We start from the raw sequence: 22,595 nt of genomic DNA, 5'->3' as shown, positions 1-22,595 counted from the left end.
GCCAATCTGCAGCAGTAGAAGGAAAATTATGCGGCTGTCGACACTTGTAATAACCCCCTAAGTTTTCGCAGATACCCCCTGCATCAGCTGTATCTGGGAATCTGATCACATTGGCCGAGAAAGGATAAATATCTTATAGTAATATGTGAAACTATACTAATATTTATTGACGAAATTCACTCATGAACATGAAAAATTTTTCGCGCTTCGCGCGACTACAGATTGGTTCTCTGTGGCTCTTTACAACATAACTACTAACGATTTGGTGCGCATAGTAAGCCGATATGTGCATATAGATTAGTTCGGAGTGTACCGGCAATGGACATGGACATGATAACGTGGGTATTTGGCCCCAGCTAGTTTATCACGACTAACCACCGGCATGCGGCCGCAGGCTAGATGAGTACGCGAAATGCGGCCGTGAATTACAAAAATGTTGGCCACCCCTGTTTTAGCGGCTAAAGAGTGTTGTCATTGTCAGGTATCGTGTACAGCTCATAGTCCAAAATATAATGACATTGATGATCATGATACTTTTTGTTGTATTTGTGTTTGTTCAATAAAATATTAGTTCTTTTGTGGTGACTATAACCGTCGCCTATGTTAGAAAGCACAGCGTTGTAATAACGTAGAGTTATCAGACGTGGTTGTTGAACTGCGTTGCCTACTTTTATATCGATATTGATGTCATGCGGCCCGCGGCCTCCAGGAATTTGGAAAAGTGGCCCGCGACCTATTTTGAGTTGGCGACCCCTGCTATACTGCATATGTTACAGTCAGAGTTGATCAAAGTAGTCAGTATTACTACTCAAGTTTTACTCGATTTTCATGGCATCATAAAACTACTTCAAGTAGTAGAAAATGAAAGGTCTGAAAAGTAGTATAGTTTGCTAAAGTAGATTTGGCCGTGGTGTCGCATAAATCGAAGGTTGGGTTCTTTCGATATTGCAAGATTTACAGTCTCGACATCACCAAATGACTACATAATGACGCTACAAATAGGGCAATTTTCGAAAATATATCTGATGCGCAAGCTCTTCCGCCCAGTTCATTTATGATAAATTTGCTCACGATGTCAAAAAAATGATGCAAATCTCATCACAAAAATACTTTCTACTTTACAAAAGTGTGTAGAGTATAAGCAGTTTTGCGTCAAAAACTGTTGAGTAAAGATACAAGTAGTCTGAAAACCTCTTGAGTAAGTACTGAAAGTGGACAGAACCAACGTAATCACACCTGAAAAGTATAACGACCTCGTTACAGTTTACTCTGCAAGAGTAGCTGGCGAAGTCCCGCGCGTAAAGACTGATCCAGCGAGGTAGTTAGCATTTACCAATTAAGTTCAATAAACCATCATCCGATAAATTGGCTGCTTTCACACAAACACTTTCATACACTTTCGTAGCAAAAGTCAGTCAGAGGGCAACACGCAATCCGACAAGTGTTCCGTTCTTCGACGCCAGCAAGCCGGCGCTAGCAAGCCATCTGGTGCTTCCAGCTATTTTCAGCATATCTCGAAACACATTCCCATTTATGTCAGCCTTCCGTCCAATGGATATCGGGACTCGGTGCATATTCGGTCGGATTTGACACTCTTGCGGTACGTTCCTTCTGAAAGGGTTTCCACAGTCTTACTATTACGCGGTTTAGTTTAGTTTGGTTAAGTTTAGGGAGACTGTTATTATCGAATACTGTTTTCGTCTGATATAGATGAAACTGTCTTTCTGTCCGTCTATTCAATTACCGATGTCGAGATTTACAAGACACGCTAAGCCACACTTCAAACATATGTAGAAAATAAAATGCCTGAATACTCTGAAAAGTACTCAAACAAGTACTTTCAAAAAGCAGATTCGGTCGATGGGTCACATGCTTTTAACAGATAATTACAGCGGACTACTTTTTCGCGACGATAATGCAAAACAACCAGAGACACTGCGAACAGGTGCAATTTTTGTTTCAGTTAGGTGTGTTACAGGGGCTCGTTCGCCTATATATCGCTCAGAAAAGAGCTGCAAGCATATGCTAATAGCCTACTACACAAACCGTATGTGGTTTTTCCTAAAAATATATTCTGTAGACGTAAAAGTAGTGTAAAAACCTCACCAATTCCCTCATCACCGACCTCACTGCGATTGCAGTGACTTAAAAAGCCCAGAAAGTACAGTGAGCCCAGCTTGCAAGTCGGTAGCAAAGATCCGATGAAATGGATGAATGAATGCATATGGAAGAGATAGAGATAGAACAAGAAAAGTCGCCAAGAAAAATGCATTGAACTGTTGAAATTGCCATTGTGCCATTGTCGTGGAGCACAGAGCCTCATAAGGCTATAATCACCACTGTCGTATCTTATCAATACAATACAATACAACCTCACCAATTGACTAAATAGTGCAAGCGGGCAAAACTTGAGTATTTGCAAAATTTCGAAGTACTTCTTTATTGACCATCTTTGCGATGTTGTGATAATTCATTACTAGAAATAGTAACGCGCGATTTCTCACCTCGCTTTCGGATTGCGGCTCATACAGCGGATTCATGATTTCGTAAACGGCTGAGCTCCCCTGGTCGTCAGGTCTGCTCGAAACGGTGGCTATAACGGTTTCCATGCTCGGCGTCGACCCGAACGAAGTACTGCTGTAGTTTATCTCGAAAGAGTCTGACATGGATGAGGTGCAAAAAGACATGCCCGAGTCTCTCTCGCTGTCCGTGAACAAACTGCGTCTGTAGTCACAAGGAACTACGTTCTGCGGAGTAATGGAAAGAAAGGTAGTTAGGTCAGGTACGGTAGATACTTGCGTAGGCGGGCGGTGGAAAATTGGACATGAAGGTGGCGTGGTGACTACCAGAGAAGTAGTCATGGTTGACACATAAGTAGCCGTAGGAATTTTCACGTAAGTAAAAATGGGGCTTTCTAGACCCAGTCCATCCTAAAAGTCAGAAAACTGTTGAGTAGAAGTGGAAGTAGGAGCAGCAACTTCCAAGTAAGTATTTTAAACATGGTTTTGTTTAAAAATCCGAAAACTGTAGCAGTGGTAGTATTATAACCGAAAATCAAGACCACTTGAACAAGCAGTGCAAGAAGGGAAAACCTACTTGCGTACTCCAAATAAGTAGAAGTAGGCCTGTTACCGACCACCTCTGGTGAAGACTTTCAAACAATGAGGTGGCGTCACAATTCCATATCCATTGTGACATTGATATTACGGATAACGTCAAAAAATGGAGAGTGGCAGAAAATTGGGAGAAAGTTTCAATATATATTATGACGTAGTGAGCAGAGCACATATGACGTCATAAATGAAAATGTCGAACATTTGGAAAATTGTGGAAAAGGCGCCTTCCACCACACTTGGCCGCGCCGGTGACACTCGATGAATCTCACCCTCTTGGACTGCTCCATCAGTATTTCTCCCATTTTCTTTACCAACGTACAGAAATCCGGCCTCAGCTCCGGTTCCCAAGCCCAACACACCAGCATGACCTCGTGCCTGAATACGTAAAATGTATCCGATATCGGACTTGAAAAACTATATGATTCTAGTTGTCCAATTACACTGATTAGAGCAAAATGCCGGTAATCTAAGTCTAATCAAATTTATGAAATAGGCTTTTCGAAGTACAGAACTTCAATATTGCAGCAAACAATACGCTCATATTGTTAAATTTATTCCACTGGAAGCTTTTCGACTGGCTCTCTTCAGCAGTGAACGCCAGTAAATGAGGTTAACCAAGTTCGAAATATAGAAAGAATTTTGTCGTTGTGACGTAATAATGAAAAGTACACAAGTCGTGAAAGGCAGCAAACAGCGCACGGTTACGGTACACACAAAACCAGCTGTAAAACAGCCGAATTACAAAACAACACTAATGGAAGATTCCCAGCGTGTAGAGATGTTCCTTCTACATTTCGAACTTGGTTAACCTCATTTACTGGCGTTCACTGCTGAAGAGAGCCAGTCGAAAAGCTTCCAGTGGAATAAATTTAACAATGTGAACGTATTGTTTGCTGCAAAATTTATGAAATGTTTCGACGCTATAATTTTAATTCTTATCTAATTTCTGGTTATTAAAATATGTTACAGAAGAACTGTAGGTGCGAAATGAGCCGAGCTTGGCCTGCAAACATGTTCAATTTTCATGCTTATGAGGATACACTATGATTTGATATGAACTGAACTTTTTATTGCATTTCTTTCTAATCCGAAATTTAAGTCAATTTCAAGCTTTTGGGAATTCAGTAACGTTAATTGTAATCAAATTTGGAAATGCCCAAAATTCTTTGGTTGTGCAACTCTGCCGTATACACTGTCAAGTGCGTATTCCCTTTTTCTCTCACAGTTCGAATGTAGCCAAATTCGGCCGCTGCAGCCGGTTGCCCTCGGCGAGGTATCCGTACAGCTTGCACGCAGGGATCGTGACGTAGGGCTGGCTTCCGAGAGTGAGGATCTCCCATAACAAGACGCCGTAAGACCACACGTCCGACTTCTCCGAGAATTTGCTCGTCCAGAGCGACTCCGGCGCTGTCCATTTTGCGGGGGTTATCTGTGTAAATACGCAATGTGCAATTGAGCATGCATTGTTGAAATGACTTGGTTGGCGACGGTGTCTAATTAATATTATAGATGGCTGCTTCCTGAAACACGTAAAGACGTGCTTCCTGCAATTCAACAAAGTAATGTCGTGTACTAATATAAGTGCCCCTGTGATTGTGGCTACGTGGGAAGAACGTCAAATCATTCGCAGGAACGCACAAAACTGCATGTCCCTAGATTTATTAGGACGCGCGCATCACGCTCGGTGAAAAGCTCCCCCATGGGGGCCGTTCACACTTTCAATGTGTGACTTGGACTCGACTCCTATCAAAATACACCGGTCAAGGCCGTGTCAACTAAAGGAGTTCGTGTACCATCTAATAGTACATTGACAGAGTACATTGAACGCTCTCTTATTCGAAATTTCATGGTGGTGGCGTCATATTTTGTGATACGACTGTTGATATTTATACAATGTTCTTTCCAATTCTTTACTAGTTGCTGACGAATACCTCTGATGAGGGTCAGCCCAAAACATTCGGGTTCATTTCAATATGAATATATTACTCAATTGTATATTGAAGTTCTGAGCGTCCAAGAAGCTCTTCAAATAATGACTATAACGTATAGGGATAGACGCGAAGCACGTGACGTTGCCGTTGCGCTTCCTAACTTCGTAAACAAATATGGCTTCCCGCTGCTACCTTCTAGCTAGCGACCCGAACCAAAAATTTATTAAAACTGGTTTTAAACGAAACTTACTGTAGCACTGATATTGTAAATATTTACCATAATATGGTCAGGACACTACGCCAAAATTGCCCCGCAAAGTCTAAAATCATCGGCAACGTTCCGAACAACGATCGTAATCAAATTAAGACAATAATCTTGCGCATCTATCCGTGGGTTAGTTATCTATAGTCTAATTCCGTGGCACGGTGGTAAAGTGATGCCATGTTCGAAAAAACATATGACCCCCCAAAAGGGTCAGCACATTGTGACGTCACAGCATTGGTAAGCATTCCGCTTCCGTTCTCTTCAAATTTTCCTCCTGGTTATTACGCCAAATAATATCACTATTCGACTAACTATGTTCTAATATGTATTAGCGGAGCCTACCAATACACACACATATGTAGGTGGTTCGGGCCCTACGATATTCGTATATACGAATATCGTAGGCCCCGGGTGGTCACTGCAGTCATCGTTGGTGCTTAAGTAAGAGCAGAAGTAAGTATCGACGCTAATACAGTCGAGTTAATCCAATTATTGTGTATCGATTTATCGCACAATGACTTGGATCATTGCATGTTCTCCGTATACTACAGTGACCATCGCGGGCGTAAATACAAGAATCAGAAGGCAACTCACCCCTTGATTTGTGACAGTGTAGTATTCTTTTCCCGTGGACATGAACTTCGACAATCCGAAATCCGCTATCTTGACCACAAGCTTATTTGTGAGTAGAACATTCCTAGCGGCGAGATCCCTGTGCACAATCTGTAACAGCAATCGATATGCGCGACCTTCGTTTGAGTAAACTATACCGTGAAGTCTCACACCTTTTTCATGCTCAGATGTTCCATGCCCTGAGCCACCTGATACGCAAAAGACAGCAACATTTGCATCGTCAGATCGGATTTTTTCTCGGTTGGAAGGTTCCAATTTGAATAATTAGTGTTGCAATGCGAGAAATTCCCCCTGCAAGTGTGACAACGGCGATGTGTAAGACCAGCAACAAATCGTGGTGTAGTAAATTGCCGAGAAGGCAGTTGTCTAGTGGTGACAGGGTTGTATATATTGACTTGAGTCGGACTCAATTTGACTCGAGTCATTTTCTTAAAAATCGAAAATGACTCGACTTGAGTCAATTTGTGAATCGACTGGACTTGTAGTCGAGTCACTGCGAAATACTTGACCAAGTCATATGACTCGGAACCTGCCTTGTCTGTTTGAATAAACATGTTAAGAGTGAGAGAAATGAGTATATGTATGCGAGGTCTTCGATATCCCCCAAGAGTTTCACATTACTTATTTGAACCGGACTTCAACTCGATAATCAACAATGACCACAAATTGACCCGAAGTAACGGTTACTACACATTATACTGTATGAATTTATTGTGCGTTCAATTTTGGATCCCTATCCACTGGTGAACCTAGGGAGTGAAAGTTGCCTATACCCCCAAATTTTCAATTTGATACCATAGGCTCAATAAACACTGCTCATGCTCATGCTAACTACGTCAATCGTCAAATACACCTGTTACTTGGCGGCATTGTAAAATAAAATTCATTGTTGGTTTATTTTTCCATTTTTGTGGCATGCTGTCGCTACAACACACAACCATTCATAGTTTCTGCTATTTATCAAATAAAATAAATGCTAAACAATGGTGATTTACCTGTTGTCCTGTAGATACTTCCGCAAATTCCCACCATCGGCAAGCTCCATAAGCAAAATCGGCGGTTTTTGAACTTCCAATTCGGAGGCGTCCAGATTCTAAAATGATGCATCGTTGAAATATAGTGGTAGTGCGATGGTGATAGTGGTAGTTGATTAGCCATTTCTGATATTACTGCTACTGGAGTAGCAACGCTGCTTATTTCTGTGAGGAGCACTACAGTTTTAGTGAAAAGAGTTTGTAAGTGTATGCACAGTGCACACCAAAAAGGTGGAACACGAAAACAGAACCTAACTCAGAAGTATATCCCGGGTATAAATCCTACATGTGTTGTGTTGTGTTGTGTTTGATATATACCGTGGTGTAAGTTTATGGTAGGTTCTGGTTTCGTGTATAGCAGGGGTGTATATTCACACCCGTATACCACAGGTGGTACACGGCTGTGAACAAGCACTTTTTCGCTAAGAGCATAGGCGCCGACTTTTATTTTTGCATGGGGTGGCGGCAGGCGCGTAGCCAGGGGTGTAGAGAATCCCTCCTTTTGAAACGATAAACCCCGCCCTTTTTAAATGACCATTCTGACGCTAATATTCAGTTGCAGTTCAACAAGTCGTATTATCAGTGTTACGCATGGCCGCGACCAATTAGCGAGATTCGTCTGCGCACGCAAATCGCATCGCTTGCGTCTTATATTCTCTGCATTACTTTTCATTCAGTGTGCATTGTGCAAGTGTGCATGCCTCTTCTTTACTTCGCCTAGGCTAAGGTGGGTGTCTGATCTTAATGGCTACTCCAAGTTGTTTCGACACCTTCCTATCTTTTCATTGTATCGCAGTCTAGTGATGTTTTGAAATGATGAAAATATTAATAAAACTGATGGATTGATTGCAATGCAACGCGATCTCCCGCTGAGATGATTGCGAAATTAGGTCATTGATTGCCGCGAGCTCGGCATTCGTCGCGGGGATGAGCACTGAGCAGCAGCACAGCGCGACAATTCTGGAATACGAAAGACAGACAAGAATTACGATTACAAACGCGCGCGGTCAATCGATAATTATCCCTTACCGCCAACACAATGGCTTTTTACTTAGTATTGAGTAGCTCGCATAGCGACAATTGGTTGCTGATTAAAACATCGATTTTACCTGCATTGCTGCATTTCGCGATTTACGTTCGCAAAGCATAATTGGATTATTATCATGGGTACTGGAATAAATTCCAACTAGCAGGCACACACAATAAAACACTGTTCAACTTAGCGCTCCGATAATATTTATCACGAAAATGGTTCACAAAATATTTTAAACGCGGCTTGCGGCCCTCATCGATGAAAATAATGCACTTTAATTTGTAGAAGGTGAACGTATATTTGGTCGTGAAATCGCGATAGGAGATGGTTTTTCTCGGAGCTCGCGATGAAATCTATACGTTTCTAACGATGAGGTCGAATTTGTACAGCTAATAAATATCGTTATTTTGCTGAAATCAGCAGTACGCTGTGCGAAATACATAATAGTGATCAATTTTATTGGACTGTACTTGTACAATCGGCCGGCAAAGTTGCGCTGATAACGAAATTTCAGACATGCCGTGAACCTGCAATAATTACAATTACAGGGTGCGCTAGTCATACCTAAATACCCAGATTCGGCAATGGCAACGAGCACAATTTGTTCAGACGCGAGCATAAGTTTTATTCAAAAAGATACATAAACACAAACAACATTACACTCAGAGATTGTTAGTGTTTGGCCAAAGTGGTTCTGCGGACGGTAGCCGACCTGTATGCGGACGCGCTAAATCAAACCACCAACGATGGTGCGCATGATATATCGATGACCCATTTCGCATACACATGATTCTCGCTAATTTGCAGTGCGCAGCATCGATAATACGAATTAGGGAATTGGCGTTCTAAGAGGACGGGAGTACTAGTTATAAATGATAAACTCCCTGGCTGCCTACCTGGGGTTTTTATGCCGTCAACGCGCTGGTTAATATCAGCCCGGGGCCTACGTAGGCCCCGCGATCAGCCAATCGAATTTGATCGTAAAATGGTGCGCTTTTATTTATCCACGTGTTATTGCAGTAAGAGCAACATGGTCGCATGCCGCGACCTTATCAATAGAAATACATATCCGAGATATGGTTGCACTCGATATAGTCCGTCCAGCAATAAAGTTTATTGGAACATAGAAGGTTCCCGTTCAAACTCATCGAATAAATTAGGAATTTGCGCCACCGAGAATCTCGTCTTGCATCAATTTTGACAACGTAATTCAACGCCATGCACTGCACAATGCGCAGTATTAATAACAAATCAAGCACTGACAAGTGACACCGAGGGAATACCAGTGTATAAAGCAGACAAGAATTAGTAGCCTACAGATGATAGCAAACGAGAAAGCGCGCATCTAATCAGTAATTCCTCGACTTGCATACAGCACAATGGGGTTCCAAGTCTGACATAGCGACAATTGTTTGCTCATCATAACGACGTTTGAGCTGCATTGTTGCATTTCCCGATAAAAGTTGGCAAAGCCTTGTTAGAGTAATGAATATGCGCACTTTAAGCAGGAATGACTTTCAATTCGCAGGCATACACAAACAGTCAAACACACTGTCCTATTTCGCGCCCCAAGCCTCCAATTAAAGAGACTATCACGGAACTAACTCAAGATTTATTTTGTAAACGAATATGGGGGCAAATACAATTTAATTAAGAGAAGAACGTGAATTCGCTCGTCTGGTCGAGAGAGAAGATGGTGTTTCTTAGTGTAAGCGTGTCGAAATCGACGTCGTGAACGAGGTTGCTTCGATTGTCTAATCACTAATCACGGACTACAATTTATTGGGGCGTTTTAAACACTAGTTCGCGTCATCACCAACGAAGCTGCATATTCCATTATTCGCCCGCATATCGGTTAATGGTAAATAGTTGTCATTTACGCGCCATCACGGACTCGCTAATTGACAGCGCTGATGATTTGAAATCGCAGACGACGGGCGTTTAATGTTATTGTATGGGGTGGCGACGTGCGCCACCCCATAACTCGGCGCCCATGGCTAAGAGTATAGGCATTAAGTACGCATGGCTTGGGAATTTTATCGAGCGCAGTCGTGGTCAATTCTGAGATCCGGATTCGGGATTCGGAAAGTGATTTTTAGACACCATAACGAGTACAAATAGCAAATGCATTCCATAGGCCGTACATTCGATTCGATAAGGCAGAGATACTCACCGCGTCGTCAACAGTGTCGAGTACTATGGTGGCAACGAGAGATATGACGTTTATGTGGTTTCCAGCCCTCATCAAAGTCACTACTTCGCGCAAAAAGTTGCCGAGATCTTCAGGGCAATATCCGTCTGTAGAAGAAGTACACATCATAAGTGGTCACTGGTCAGTGGTCAGTAAGGGACTATCCTTCTGCCTTTTTCGGAGTAATCATATACGTATTGTCCACCTGTATTACTTACGAAAGTGCTTACATGTTTTTACTACTTCAACATCTACTCTTAAGTTTTCGCAATTGTCACAATGACTGCAGGATGAAAAAGCCTCTGTATCACGGTAACTGAATATATTTTAGAAATTGTACCAACTTGCAGTGTCATCAGCTATTTTGCGTTAGTCGTAAAATGCACCCTGCACTTTCTATCGTCTCAAGCGAAGCTACTTCTGAAATTACACTCGTTTTAGTAATTCAAATCTTTATTCTCTGCTTCCATTTGAAATAGTTTTGATATGTAACAGAATCGTTATTTCTATGTCATTGAAATTAGTAGGAGTTAACGGCGCTCTTCTACTTCTGCTTCAGTCTTAACGATGACTATATCTTGACCACTTGTGAGTACAAGTATATCTCAATTTTACATGACGTGCTATATAGGTGTTATCTAAACGTAACGCATAATAAAAATGTGACCATTGACGAAGGCCTATTCACTGCATCTGCATATAGCGATTTTAATGACGTAGTGAAATTGCAATTATATATGTCTTCATTATTATTCGCGATTGAAATGGAAAATAACAAGCTAAGGCTTCTTTCGCATCAAAATGTCCCACATACGTCAAAACAGAGCTGCAATAGCATGTCGCTGATTAGCGAATGACGAATCACGTGATACTATTGATTATAAAGCCGCGTCATCCCAGAGCCAACACTATAGTGTGGAGAAGTTGAGCAGCCTCTATTTATATATTGTCGAATCCAAGCGACTCGGAATTTTAATGATTGCGATTACTGGAAAGTTAATTAACAAAAAATCTCATCTCATGAGCCCACTGTTGAGTGCTGACATTGTGGTGCTCCGTGACAATATATTACCAACGTCATTATACATTCACCGTTTTCTGTATAAGACGGAAACCATATCGCCTGCTGCCTTCCGGGAAGAGGAAAATCATCATGTAACATCGGACGAAAGACTCTCCCCATTCATTTTATTACTACACTCACTACAGCCTGTACAAAATACACCAGCATCGGATTTCTCGAAGAGCACTAATTTCAATAAGAAAAACTGCCAATCGTGTCGCGGGTGGGTTTTACCATGACAGCTTTCTATATTTAAGTTTCGTACCGTTCAACTTTTTCACAGCGACTGGAGTAATGGTGCCGTTCCCGTTGAGGATTCGTCCGGCGTATACTTGTCCGAAGTTACCGGTTCCGAGTACGATAGGCATCGCGTGCTGCATGTCGCACTGTAGTCTGCGGTAAGGAACACATGTAGTCGGTCACTTTGTTGTGAATTAATGTCACAAATGTGTGTATGTGTAGGCGCCAAGGTGGCTCAAGTATAGTGGAAGTAGTTTAAAACATAACAATTTGTTAAAGTATACACACACATAGTACAGCAAGTTCCCGTTGAATATTTGGCTCGAAAATATGCACGTCGTGACTTTGACGACATCATATAACCAGCTTATACGAACCTCTCTCGCTGAATGTCCAGTTTGTTGAGGTCTTGGATGTCTTGGTAGCGAAGGAATGAAAATCTGGACGTGAAGGCCCTGGAGATCTTCTCCTATAAAGAATTTGGATGGTATACAAATCGCACTAGGAATCCGCTCAACAATATCTCACCAGTTCCTCGATGGTTCGTTCGTCCCGCGAATCGACGAGACTTCGATTCTCGTTGGTCTGAAAAGTGACCGGCGCCACATACCCGTCGACGGCCTTCCGGCGTTTTATGGCGATCAGTTTCTTTCGGAGATTCGTCATGCAAGATACGACTTTTTGCCTTGCGTTACCTGCAATCATCCGATCATGTTTTTCGGTCTTGAACTTGAAAATTTAAACAAGTCTCAATTCTAAAGGGTTACCATATTTTGGGATCCTAAAAGGATGACACTTTTTACAATTTACAAAAGTCAGATTACCTGACAAGAAGAGTGCTGATTCTAGAATTTATACAGGAAATCTTGTTACGTTAACTAAAAAAGGCCATTTATCCAGTCATACCCCCGAAAGACCCACCCGAACATCCACATTGCAGATTTTATGTCAATCATGGCGTTTTATAAATTCTGCCTGTCCTGACTGTCAAAGCTATAAAGGAGGGCGTATACCAAAAAAGGAGGACTTTTAGGCGTCCCCTGAGGACATTTTATATTTCATGAAAAAGGAGGACAAATCCTACTAAAGCAAACTTTTTGCATTCGCGGACTGCTTTTGGACCATCACGGACCCCTGCGGACCCCCTCAAGTTTTTGTTCAAAAAATTTAAATTTAGCTCAATTATAGTGCTACCGCCATCTCTCTTGTGCAAATATTAAAGACTTGTGATAAACAGCCACATATTGACATTTCTTGAAAATAACATCATACTGTAGAAATAGAAATGGAAATTTATTATTTCGAAGCGAATTTTGTAGTCATATTTATGGTCTTGAAAATCCGCCTCTTCGATTTGATATGAACGAGTGATGAAAATCCATTTCCACAGAGATAGGTGCTGGCAAATGTAATATTATCCGACGACACATCTTCGTGTGATCGCAACATATGACACCAAAATTGAGCAACACATATTTAGTCATTTCTATCTAGCATCTCATCTTGGAGTTATTCTGTATGGAATAGTGGTTATGTATACCAAAGGAGAAATGGATTTCGTTGTGAGGTTTCAGTCCCTTCATTGGAAAAAAGGAAAAATAAATTCAGGAATTTCTATATAAAACGACTGCTCACTAATTTACTGAAACTGAGAACTTCAAATCCAAAATGTTTGCAAACATTTCGAAGTCACCCTGTTTGGCCTACCTATCTCCAGGTTTTCATTTCCCACAAACCCCATCAAAACGTCTCTAAACAGCAATATATTTGTATCAGTAGGTATTGTCAATTTGGCAATTAAAGTAAGTTTGCGCAATAGGAAATTTCATCTCAGACGACCATTCCGTGCTACCCGTGCTACAAGTCGGCAGATACGGAATCAAAAATGCAGAAAATCGGCTTGGTGTATATGACCAATGACCATTGTAGTCGACAAACGCCATGAATACCACACAGACAAACAAACAAACCGTTTCAATGATGTGAGTCCTGAAGTTTTAGCAATTATGAAGCGAAACTGTCTCATGTATTCCCAAATAAAAAATAGACAAATTAGGTTATCAATCATTTTACAACTTTAGAGGTTTCGCTGACCCCCTGAAAATGCTTCGCGGACGCCCGATTGAGAACACTGTCCTAAAGGAAGACATATGGTAACTCTATAAAAAAGCTAGTGCAGTATAGTTCTTAATCGCCACTGCGTGTCACGTTTACTGCCGGTCCGCCATGAATAAAACAATTTTATATCTCAATTATTAAAGACAAGAAGTGGGATGCTTGTCCCTTGATTAGAGGAATGAGTCATCACATTTAAAATTGATACATATATTTGGAACGTGTTAACGGCACGATGTCGTACTGCTTTGAGTGCACGTCATAATGCTAAAAGTGGTATTCGACACTGTTCGAAAGTATAGTCTACTCGTTTAAGACCAATTTAAGACCAGATAAGCGAAGAAGAGGTTTGAAATAAATTAGGTAAATTTTAACATAACAATTGAGCGATATATTTTGCAGTATAATGGAGACTATAAGCAAACATCAAAGTCGCAGGTTGTTGTTGCTGTTTGTTGTATTCATAGTGTATGTGAACTACTATGGTCATGTCCACCAGGCCGATATTCCTTATTTTTGATTCGGTATCTGCCGACTTATAGTCTTTAAAAAGATACCGAACAATCAAATCCAAGTCAGTAGTTTTAATAGGACATCGCCTTGAAGAAACTTCAATAGAAACATGTACGTGTAACATGTCTAATGCCAAATGAAGTTTAATATATAATGATTGGTATAAGTACTGGCTTTTGAGTTGCATACATTTCTAGTAATGAAAATTTGCTTCATATTATAGATTTCTAAATGTTTACCGGTCCTCAAGCTGAAAAAAGGTCGAGAACCACTGAGCTAGTCCACGGACATCAAATTTATGGGTGGGATACTATATATAGCTCAGCTATGTAAAGAATTGAATGCGCAATTTTCTCGTTGATGGACTGACTGTAGTCTTGGCGTATGGGGTAGCACCGTGATCAAATTGTAATAACGAATGTAATTTTTTACAGTGTTTCTTATACATCATGCTTGGATCTTGCCTAACTTAGATTGGTCCTTTTGACGGACTGTAATGAGGCGTATCTGCCACGATTTGTAGTGACAGTGAAGCGAAAACAAAAAGATACAGCAGCAGTACAGCAGCACAGTTTTGGAAATCAAATTATGAATTGAGAGCTGTCGTAATCCAAGATTAGGGAAACTGAGAGTTGTGGACGGCTTGATATAGAGCCCGATACGACGGATAAATGTCGTTAGTTCGAGAGCTTCTGATTATGGACAAAATCGGGCATCTATCGATGGTTCACGTACCAGTCGTAATCCAAATGAAACAAGCTTGTTATCTTACCAATTTTGCATGCGCAAAGGCAAATAGCGATGATACATAGGGGCAGAATCAGTGTCGGAAGGAACGGGATCAAATTGACCTCAGTAGTGGTCTTCCTGAAATTAGGAATCCTTTGTCTCAAATCACCTAAAAATAGGAAAAGGGTAGCAGATGAGTTTGCGCGATCGGATCCCTCATACGAAACCATCATTCAATCACTCACGTATAGTCACATTGATCGCTTCTACAAACACAGGCTTTGTGCCTGGGAAGGCACCCCTCCGCCAAAGCTTGCAGTAATAAGGCCCGGTATCTTCCCTACGAGCTTTCTTTATCGTAAGCCTCGTCCCTCGTATAAACGGGGATTTATTACACCCGGCTATTGTAATCTAAAATATGAACGCGCTCGTTTGTTTCTGTGAACAACCGGAAGATGATAATTGTATATCAAAAGGATATCGCACTCTAAATACGATGCGGTCTCAAATTGAAGTTGGTGGTGTGAAAAACATTTTGGCAGCAGCCAATTAACTGAAAATGTTACATGCAGAAAAGGATTTTCAAGAAAGATACTGTTCCAATCAAGCCGTCTCTGCAGTATCCAGTCCAGGCCACACATAAGAGACGATGTTGCCTCTAAACCTTGTGCCAAATTTCTGACATGATTTCTTCACTGGTTAAACTTCTCGATGAAATCAAGGCAGAGCAGGAATTTCAGATAGTTTTCATGCGATATTATAAATGAGATGTGTTTGCGAACCACGGCGGTTTATACTTACGATATGTAGGCATAAAATGTACACCGGCGCTAAGCGGAAGACGACTGAAAGGGGGTAGTTACCATAAATTCCACACACAAATATACCAGGCTTAACGTCGTCCGTTAAGCGCACCAATATATTTTTCAGTTTTTTCAAGGAAGCGAAATAGGTCACCAACAAGTATATGCTGTCGAAGAGGTCATCACGACACGATCATAACATTAACGCATCGCAGATCGCACACCTTCGCGAGGCATTCATGCACTGGAAAAACGGGTGTAAGGGGGGCCAACAGCTCACCGCTGAATAAGTGCGGAAATGGACGATGATTATAGCAATCTTTTACATTAATTTCTTAGGACTGATGTGAGGTTTGGAGGAGAACCTATTGAGTATTGAGATCTAAAATTCCTTTCGAAAAATGTCTCTAGTATTGGTGCCAGCTTGGTAGATCTTTCCAAGGCAAATGTTATCCCACCCGCTCTACCTTTGAACCGTGCCATAGCCGCGAATGTGTATCAGCGAGCTCATTTCGCCTCATGTTGGTTTACATTTTTACAACATGTTATCACTTTTAACCCGGCGGTCCCCAACGTGTGCGATAACGCCCTCCAGTAGGCGATTTCGACAAACAATGGGATGTAAATACCCAAGATGTATTTAATTACCACTGCCAAAACATGCACGTGAAGACGGCATATTCTGTATATGACAGGAAAAAGGTCAACTCAACGAAAAGTAGACGCTGAAACCAGTTCTCCGAGCACCTACTCGGAAAAATGACCCTTTTTAGTCAATTCACCAGCGATCTGAGTTAGGTGAACAAATTTACCGTTTGAATATCTTCTTTCTCGGATCTGTAAATTTGGATTGTGAAAATTTGTGGCGAGCTTGATAAGGGGCGATGAGTCGAAACATGTTGGGAACCACTGGCCTAACCTATATAGACTAGGGCTAAGATCTATATACGGGCAGAATAGACCTTCACTCACTCTGTCGTCAGGTTTGATTTCCGAATCCTTTTTGAACCAATGTAATTCGACATGGGGCGAGTACAACGGATCACCATGTCGATATCCGATGTGACTGCAAATTATTTCCAACTTTTCCCCAACACCAACAGTTGCATCCTCTATCCATCCAAGAGAGACGAAATCCCCTAGATATACTTCAGCACGTGACGACTTCATCCAAACAATAAGTATGAGACATGAAGAAAGTATGTGATATGTTCGAATACTCGAGGTCTTGTTAGCAGAATTCAATAGCAAGTTAGACCAAATTGGAATATTTCAAATCAGTGTGCAGTGTACACTCTGCACATAAAAAAACGCAGAAAGTGTTTTGTAAGGATCCTGTTATTTTTGGCGGGATAGCCGCTGGGCATTCAGCAGTATAATATCCTTCTCAAACTGGATTGACTCCGCATCCTGAAGCTTTTCGAATTCCTTCGAGTAGGCCTACTTGGGCATCGCAGGGAATACGAAGGCAATGAAAGAGTGCGGCCTTCAACCAACTGCATGGATATACCATTCTATCTATATATCGGAATATTCGAACACAGTGTTGTGTCAGTCAGAGACAACCATGAGATGACAGTACAGGATATCCTACTTGAAAATTGTGGCAAAGTTGCACCATGATCACATTTTGTGTGTATGGCAATACGATTTCAAAGTATATGAAGTTCAATCGAACATGAAAAAAGTTCATTATACTGCAGCATAAAATAACATTCTTCTGAATTTCCTATTTCAACTAGGTACTAGCATGCAGTTGATACTTCATTCAGTTTACGCCGACCGTTATACGCAATAATGCTTGCAGAAATTATGCAAGTTGCAGAACTCTGCGTAACGACTCAAGAAGTGATTACGTGAACTAATGAGTTATGAGCACATTGAGAAGGTGCTTTGGTATGCAAGCTCCCACACGATGATACAGTACGGTGTTTGCATCAGCGCACGGGAGTTGACGCTCGCGCAGCCAGACAAGAAGCTTGAAGTGATTACCATTCTACTCGTGACAAAAACATTTCCTGCGTATATCAATTTCGTAATTCCACAATGTTCGTTCACTACTCAGGTTTCATGACATGTCAATTGTTGATTGGTGTTGCGCATAACAATTCTCTACACTGCTATTTGCTTCTTGACACGCTGCTCGAACATTAATCGCGGTTAACTCGAAGTTCGACGAGTTGCTGGAGTTGGTACGTATAATTCGCCGATATAAACTGAGGTTCGAATCACGGTCGTGACACCTTTAAGATTGAGTGTATACGGTTTATCGCCCCAATGACGGACGAATATCTGTTTACTACATTGTATTGTCTCCTTAGCGCATGAAAATAATAGAGCTGCATTGCTACCCCTCGACCAGCTTCACTTCTAGCCACTACTTAGTTGAGTGCTTGACAGACGTTCATTTTCATTGGCAACGGGGCGTGCTTGCTCTTGTCTAGACTCTAAATATGATAGGTTGGTGGATTTTGGGGGGATTCTATTGCCAGAATCAATGCGACAGTTAGCTTTAAAATACCACCGGATTTTAATTTTTCAGATAGAGTGTGACAGGCCACCCATTAGGGGTGTGGTGAGTGTAATGGTTATAAGTTGCTATTATGATGGCACTGTTCTTTCTAGGGCCGCCAAGTGTCTAGTCTAGCACCGACTACGCGAAATGGACACTTGGTGGACTACTGGACACATGATAATGCATGAGATCATTCTTGTCTGAACTGGCTGCTGTGAGGACGCAGAAATAAAGCTGTCAAAAAACTATTGTGCATCTTTTGACATCGACTATATTAGGAGGTTTCCACAGAGAATATACAAAATGCCAGCTTGGTCTTGGTTTTAAAGAAGGACGTGCAGGAGGAACTTTGGACAATAGTTGCTACTGCAGAAGATAAAATATGTTTACTTCCGATAAATGGCGTTGAACACAATCAATCCAATAATAATTCCAAATTGTACCCAGAAGTTTTACGGTTGTTACGGACGTGTGTTATTCTTATTCCGCGTTCTTTCATATGCCATTCTGTGAAATACTAACACATTATATTATGTTCATCCAGGGCAGGGCGCACCGAACAATTTATGCCGCAAGGCAAAGAAGGTTGACTGGGTTGGGAACCGCTGGTGTAGCGATACCGCTTCGAAAATAAATGGCAACATTGTACCGTAAAATATTCGACCCGTAATTATGCGGATCAGATTACAAACGCCGAATTGTACGTTCGATTGCTCTCAGGAAATGTTATATGAATATTTTTTATAATTACTTTTATTATACAGTAAAATTCACCAATTCATTTGCTATATATGTATATTGAAAATATATATTTATTGCACTATGAATAACAAGCCTGCCGTGTCCTTAATATTGTATATTTGCACTCTCCGTGATCAAATTTGTCATAATATAATTGCCCTTTATACCTGGACATTAAAACTTTACATTACCAAAGTATCATCACATATAACCAATAACAATAACAGGAGTTGTTTTACCGATCCCTCCCTAGACGGGGCATATTGGGCGAGCGTCACATTTCACCTTCAATACAGTAACGTAGTAAGCAAATATCAATACATAATTTACCAGAGCGCAGCAATGCTTGCAAACCTAGTGGAGATGACTGCTTAATGTTTATTAATAGTAATCAAATTGTAGGTCGGATGTCTGCAAACATTCTGCTGACAGTTGCCGCTGCTTCTTCAAATTTGAAGTAAAGTAAAATGATAAACGATGGCAAAATCAACCCTTTGCCATGATTCACCCTTCACTCATAAAGAAGAGATACCGAATTGCGCCATTGCAAAATGATATCGAACAAAACTTTGCGAATTGCGAATACCAAATTTCGTGGCTCAAATTTCAAAGGCGATGAGCGGCTTAAGAAGAACATTTCTTAATTATGATAGAAAGAAGCCTTCTGTATGTCCACATTTACTAGCATTCTTCAAGTTTTCTCAGTACACGCCACACTTATTGGTGTTTATTTGACACTCTTATTAGCATTTTAGAGTTATTATGCATATGCCTTGTGCAATTATGCATATTGAGACCTGCGGGAGGGTGTTCAGTAGGAAAACCATTCGCATTCGCACTATCACTTGTGGCTCCAACCCTGATGTGACTGCCAACACTCAGGTAGTCAGGTAGTAGTAGCATATAAAGTTTTATCGAAAGCTGTGGATACAACGCAGTGATAAAATTTCGTAATGAAAAAACTATGCTCGAGCTGACTGCATCTGATGCGGTCTAACGCAGTTTAGTTTATCTACGGGTTATGAGCAATGTTCCCTCTAAGCTGCGCACGTGCGCAAATGCGCAGTGCTGAAACGGTCTCTGCGCACAGAAAATCTACGCTGCGCACAAAAAAAATCAGAAATGATGTTTTTTTTTTATAGTTGTTGCGCACTGTTGTCCAATGGACCACGCAGGCGCGCAGATTCGTGAAAATTAAGATGGAACATTGCCAGGGCCAAATAATGTTATCACTGAAGTCTGAAACCGAGGTACAAGTGCGCCCCGCAAAGGTAACTATTGCGCTCCGTGAAGAGTTCACAATCGCCTGCGCCTCACGGAAGATATTTTATTCATATGGCCTCGTAAACGTGAGCGATACTGATATCATTTCAATAGCGCATTATTTTCTGGGAATGGCGAAATAACATGGTTTACCAAAGTTATAAATAACAATGGGCTAGCTCGAAGTTAATCTGCGGGAAACTAACGAATGATAGTCTTCTTCGCGTGGCATGAACATTGCGTAAGATGTACTCAGGACCGTAACTTTCGCACCCCAAACCCCATAATTGGAGGGCCGAGCTCGAAGGGGCTCCTAAATTATTTCGAGAATTAACATAAATCATGGTGTATTTTTTGAAATTTTTAAGGAAGTTTTTTCGCGCTACGCGCGTTTTATTATTGTTAGATATCTGATTATTGGGTACCCTTTCCCAACAAAAATTAGGCATGATTTATAGAAATGGGCAGTTGGGCGTCGGCTATTACCGCACCATGACGCGCCAAGACATATGAAGTTAAAGGCTATGCGAATCCAAGAAGTGCGCCAGAACGATCAGCAGCGAGAAAACCTTGGGCGAAAAAGACTGCACCGGTGATGACCGAAAACTTCGATATATACAAATATATGTGTAATTGTCCATGTCCATGGGCGCCTAAATGGCTGGCGCCGAATGTTCCTGTCCTGGCGAACCGAGTCCCACAAGAAGACAAATGCCATATCGAGGGAACATTATTTTCCAATTAAGAAATACCAATTTGAAATCGTGTAGGCCTACGTCTTTTACTTTAGTACGTTTTGGCGATTTCAATATCTTTTGACATAGCAGATAGGGGGTCACGAAATAGCATCATGTAACGAAGTCATTATAACGGCGGGTACGCCCGAAGACGTTTTATTATTATTTAGAGGGCCTATCTATTTCAACACACCTCACTGGATCAGCTCTACCGGTAAATCTCATTATGTGAGCAGGGAAAGGATAAAAATTGATAGCAATATATATGCAATTCCCGATCATATTGGCCGATGCAATCATGAATTATATAATTTTTTTCGCGCTTCGCGCGTTTAGGGACGCTACTACTAAATGGGCACCCAATTTACATGTTAAGTACCGGAAGAAGCCTAGAGCCGTGTGGGGGGTCTGGGGAACGAAGCCACCCAGTAGTTAGTTTTATCACCCTGTTCGAGGGTGGTTGCGAACTAATGTCCGAGGGCCCGCGCAGTGAGTAGGCGTGTTTGCGCAGACTCTAGAAAAATTAGAGGGATCATTGGTTATGAGCCTTCTTAGTGATCAAAATATCATCCCATACACCGCTGAATTTGTGTTATTTATGATTTTGAGTATAGATTGCATTTTCTTATCGTGATGAAATTTTATTTCCGGGTCGAATTTTTGTATGTCATTATTAACCCTTGTCCATTTATCTTATATAATATTTGACCGTGGTACAAAAGACCATCAGGTGATAAGGCCCCATTTATATTTATTTAACAACAACTACAACAACAATCTACGGGTGAACTGCGTCTAATGTTCATAACTATTTTCTTGACATCTAACTATTTTCGTCAATCGCATACATAAATTGTCGTTGACATTCGGAAGCGTTTCAATGAGGACTTTTACGAAAGACGCCTTCGCTCTTTCAAAATTTTCACTTATCTATTGTGACGTCATTTGCCTTCAATGCGTCACTATAAATATGTGACATCACGCGATAGGTGCAAGTTTTCCTCTCCCAAATTACCATCCTGATCCGCCCCTATGTCTACTACTAGCCTACATATAAACAACTAACCGGTACTTACCTTCCTTACTGTTGTTTCTTTTAGCTTTTCTTTCTTCGATTTCAGAGCACCTTAAAGATCGGTCTCCAGCAAGGCAGCCAACACGTATACACAGCACCAATACGTTGAATATCTGCATAGTAGACACAGAGTAGTTAAGGCGTACTGCCTCTGCATGACGTTTGATATGGCAGCAAATGAGGTTACCACGTATTTTCTTCTTGCTGCGCTGAACTTTGTGTCTTGATTCGATGCTTGATGCAGCATGTTCCTCAATTGCAGGAACGCTTACATGCGGTTCAATTAATGTTTATCACACACTCAACTAAACCAGAAGGGACTGCAGACTTCGTGAAAATATAGATACCGATTTTGAGCACTGTGACGCAGTATGGACCTCGCAGAGCGCATTCAATCACTGACTGCTATTGACAACAGAGGATAGCGTAACAACGCCTGTCTTGCGGGTTCTTGGAAAATATCGGGATTCCCATTGCTCAGCTATAGTACCGCGCGCTTTGCACATGATTATAGCATGCAGATTAATGCTTGAGAATATGAGCTCTTACAGGCTTTTATGTCCGATTTGATACTTAAAACAGGAGCTCAATTTAGCCT

The 22,595-nt window shown here is 41.3% G+C and overlaps 1 protein-coding gene across 1 annotated transcript; it reads right to left on the bottom strand.

Annotated features, from left to right (window-relative positions):
• Nucleotides 1-885: 885 nt before the first annotated feature.
• Nucleotides 886-22,487, bottom strand: LOC145439099 (uncharacterized). The gene is made up of 16 exons (XM_080316579.1): nucleotides 22,185-22,487; nucleotides 21,999-22,110; nucleotides 16,639-16,805; nucleotides 15,109-15,274; nucleotides 14,907-15,032; nucleotides 12,035-12,201; nucleotides 11,884-11,975; nucleotides 11,532-11,659; nucleotides 10,186-10,310; nucleotides 6,941-7,038; nucleotides 6,098-6,236; nucleotides 5,907-6,035; nucleotides 4,340-4,545; nucleotides 3,386-3,491; nucleotides 2,505-2,747; nucleotides 886-1,611 (listed from the first exon to the last, which is right to left on the bottom strand). The coding sequence occupies exons 1-16, from the start codon at nucleotides 22,242-22,244 to the stop codon at nucleotides 1,537-1,539; spliced, it is 2,139 nt and encodes a 712-aa protein (XP_080172705.1). The 5' UTR covers nucleotides 22,245-22,487; the 3' UTR covers nucleotides 886-1,536.
• Between the last annotated feature and the right edge of the window lie 108 nt (nucleotides 22,488-22,595).

Source organism: Botryllus schlosseri, chromosome 5 (genome assembly GCF_051294905.1).
Source record: "Botryllus schlosseri isolate E-star chromosome 5, Bs_hap1, whole genome shotgun sequence".
In the NCBI taxonomy this organism is placed as follows: domain Eukaryota; kingdom Metazoa; phylum Chordata; class Ascidiacea; order Stolidobranchia; family Styelidae; genus Botryllus; species Botryllus schlosseri.
This window is presented reverse-complemented; position numbering and strand designations above follow the sequence as displayed.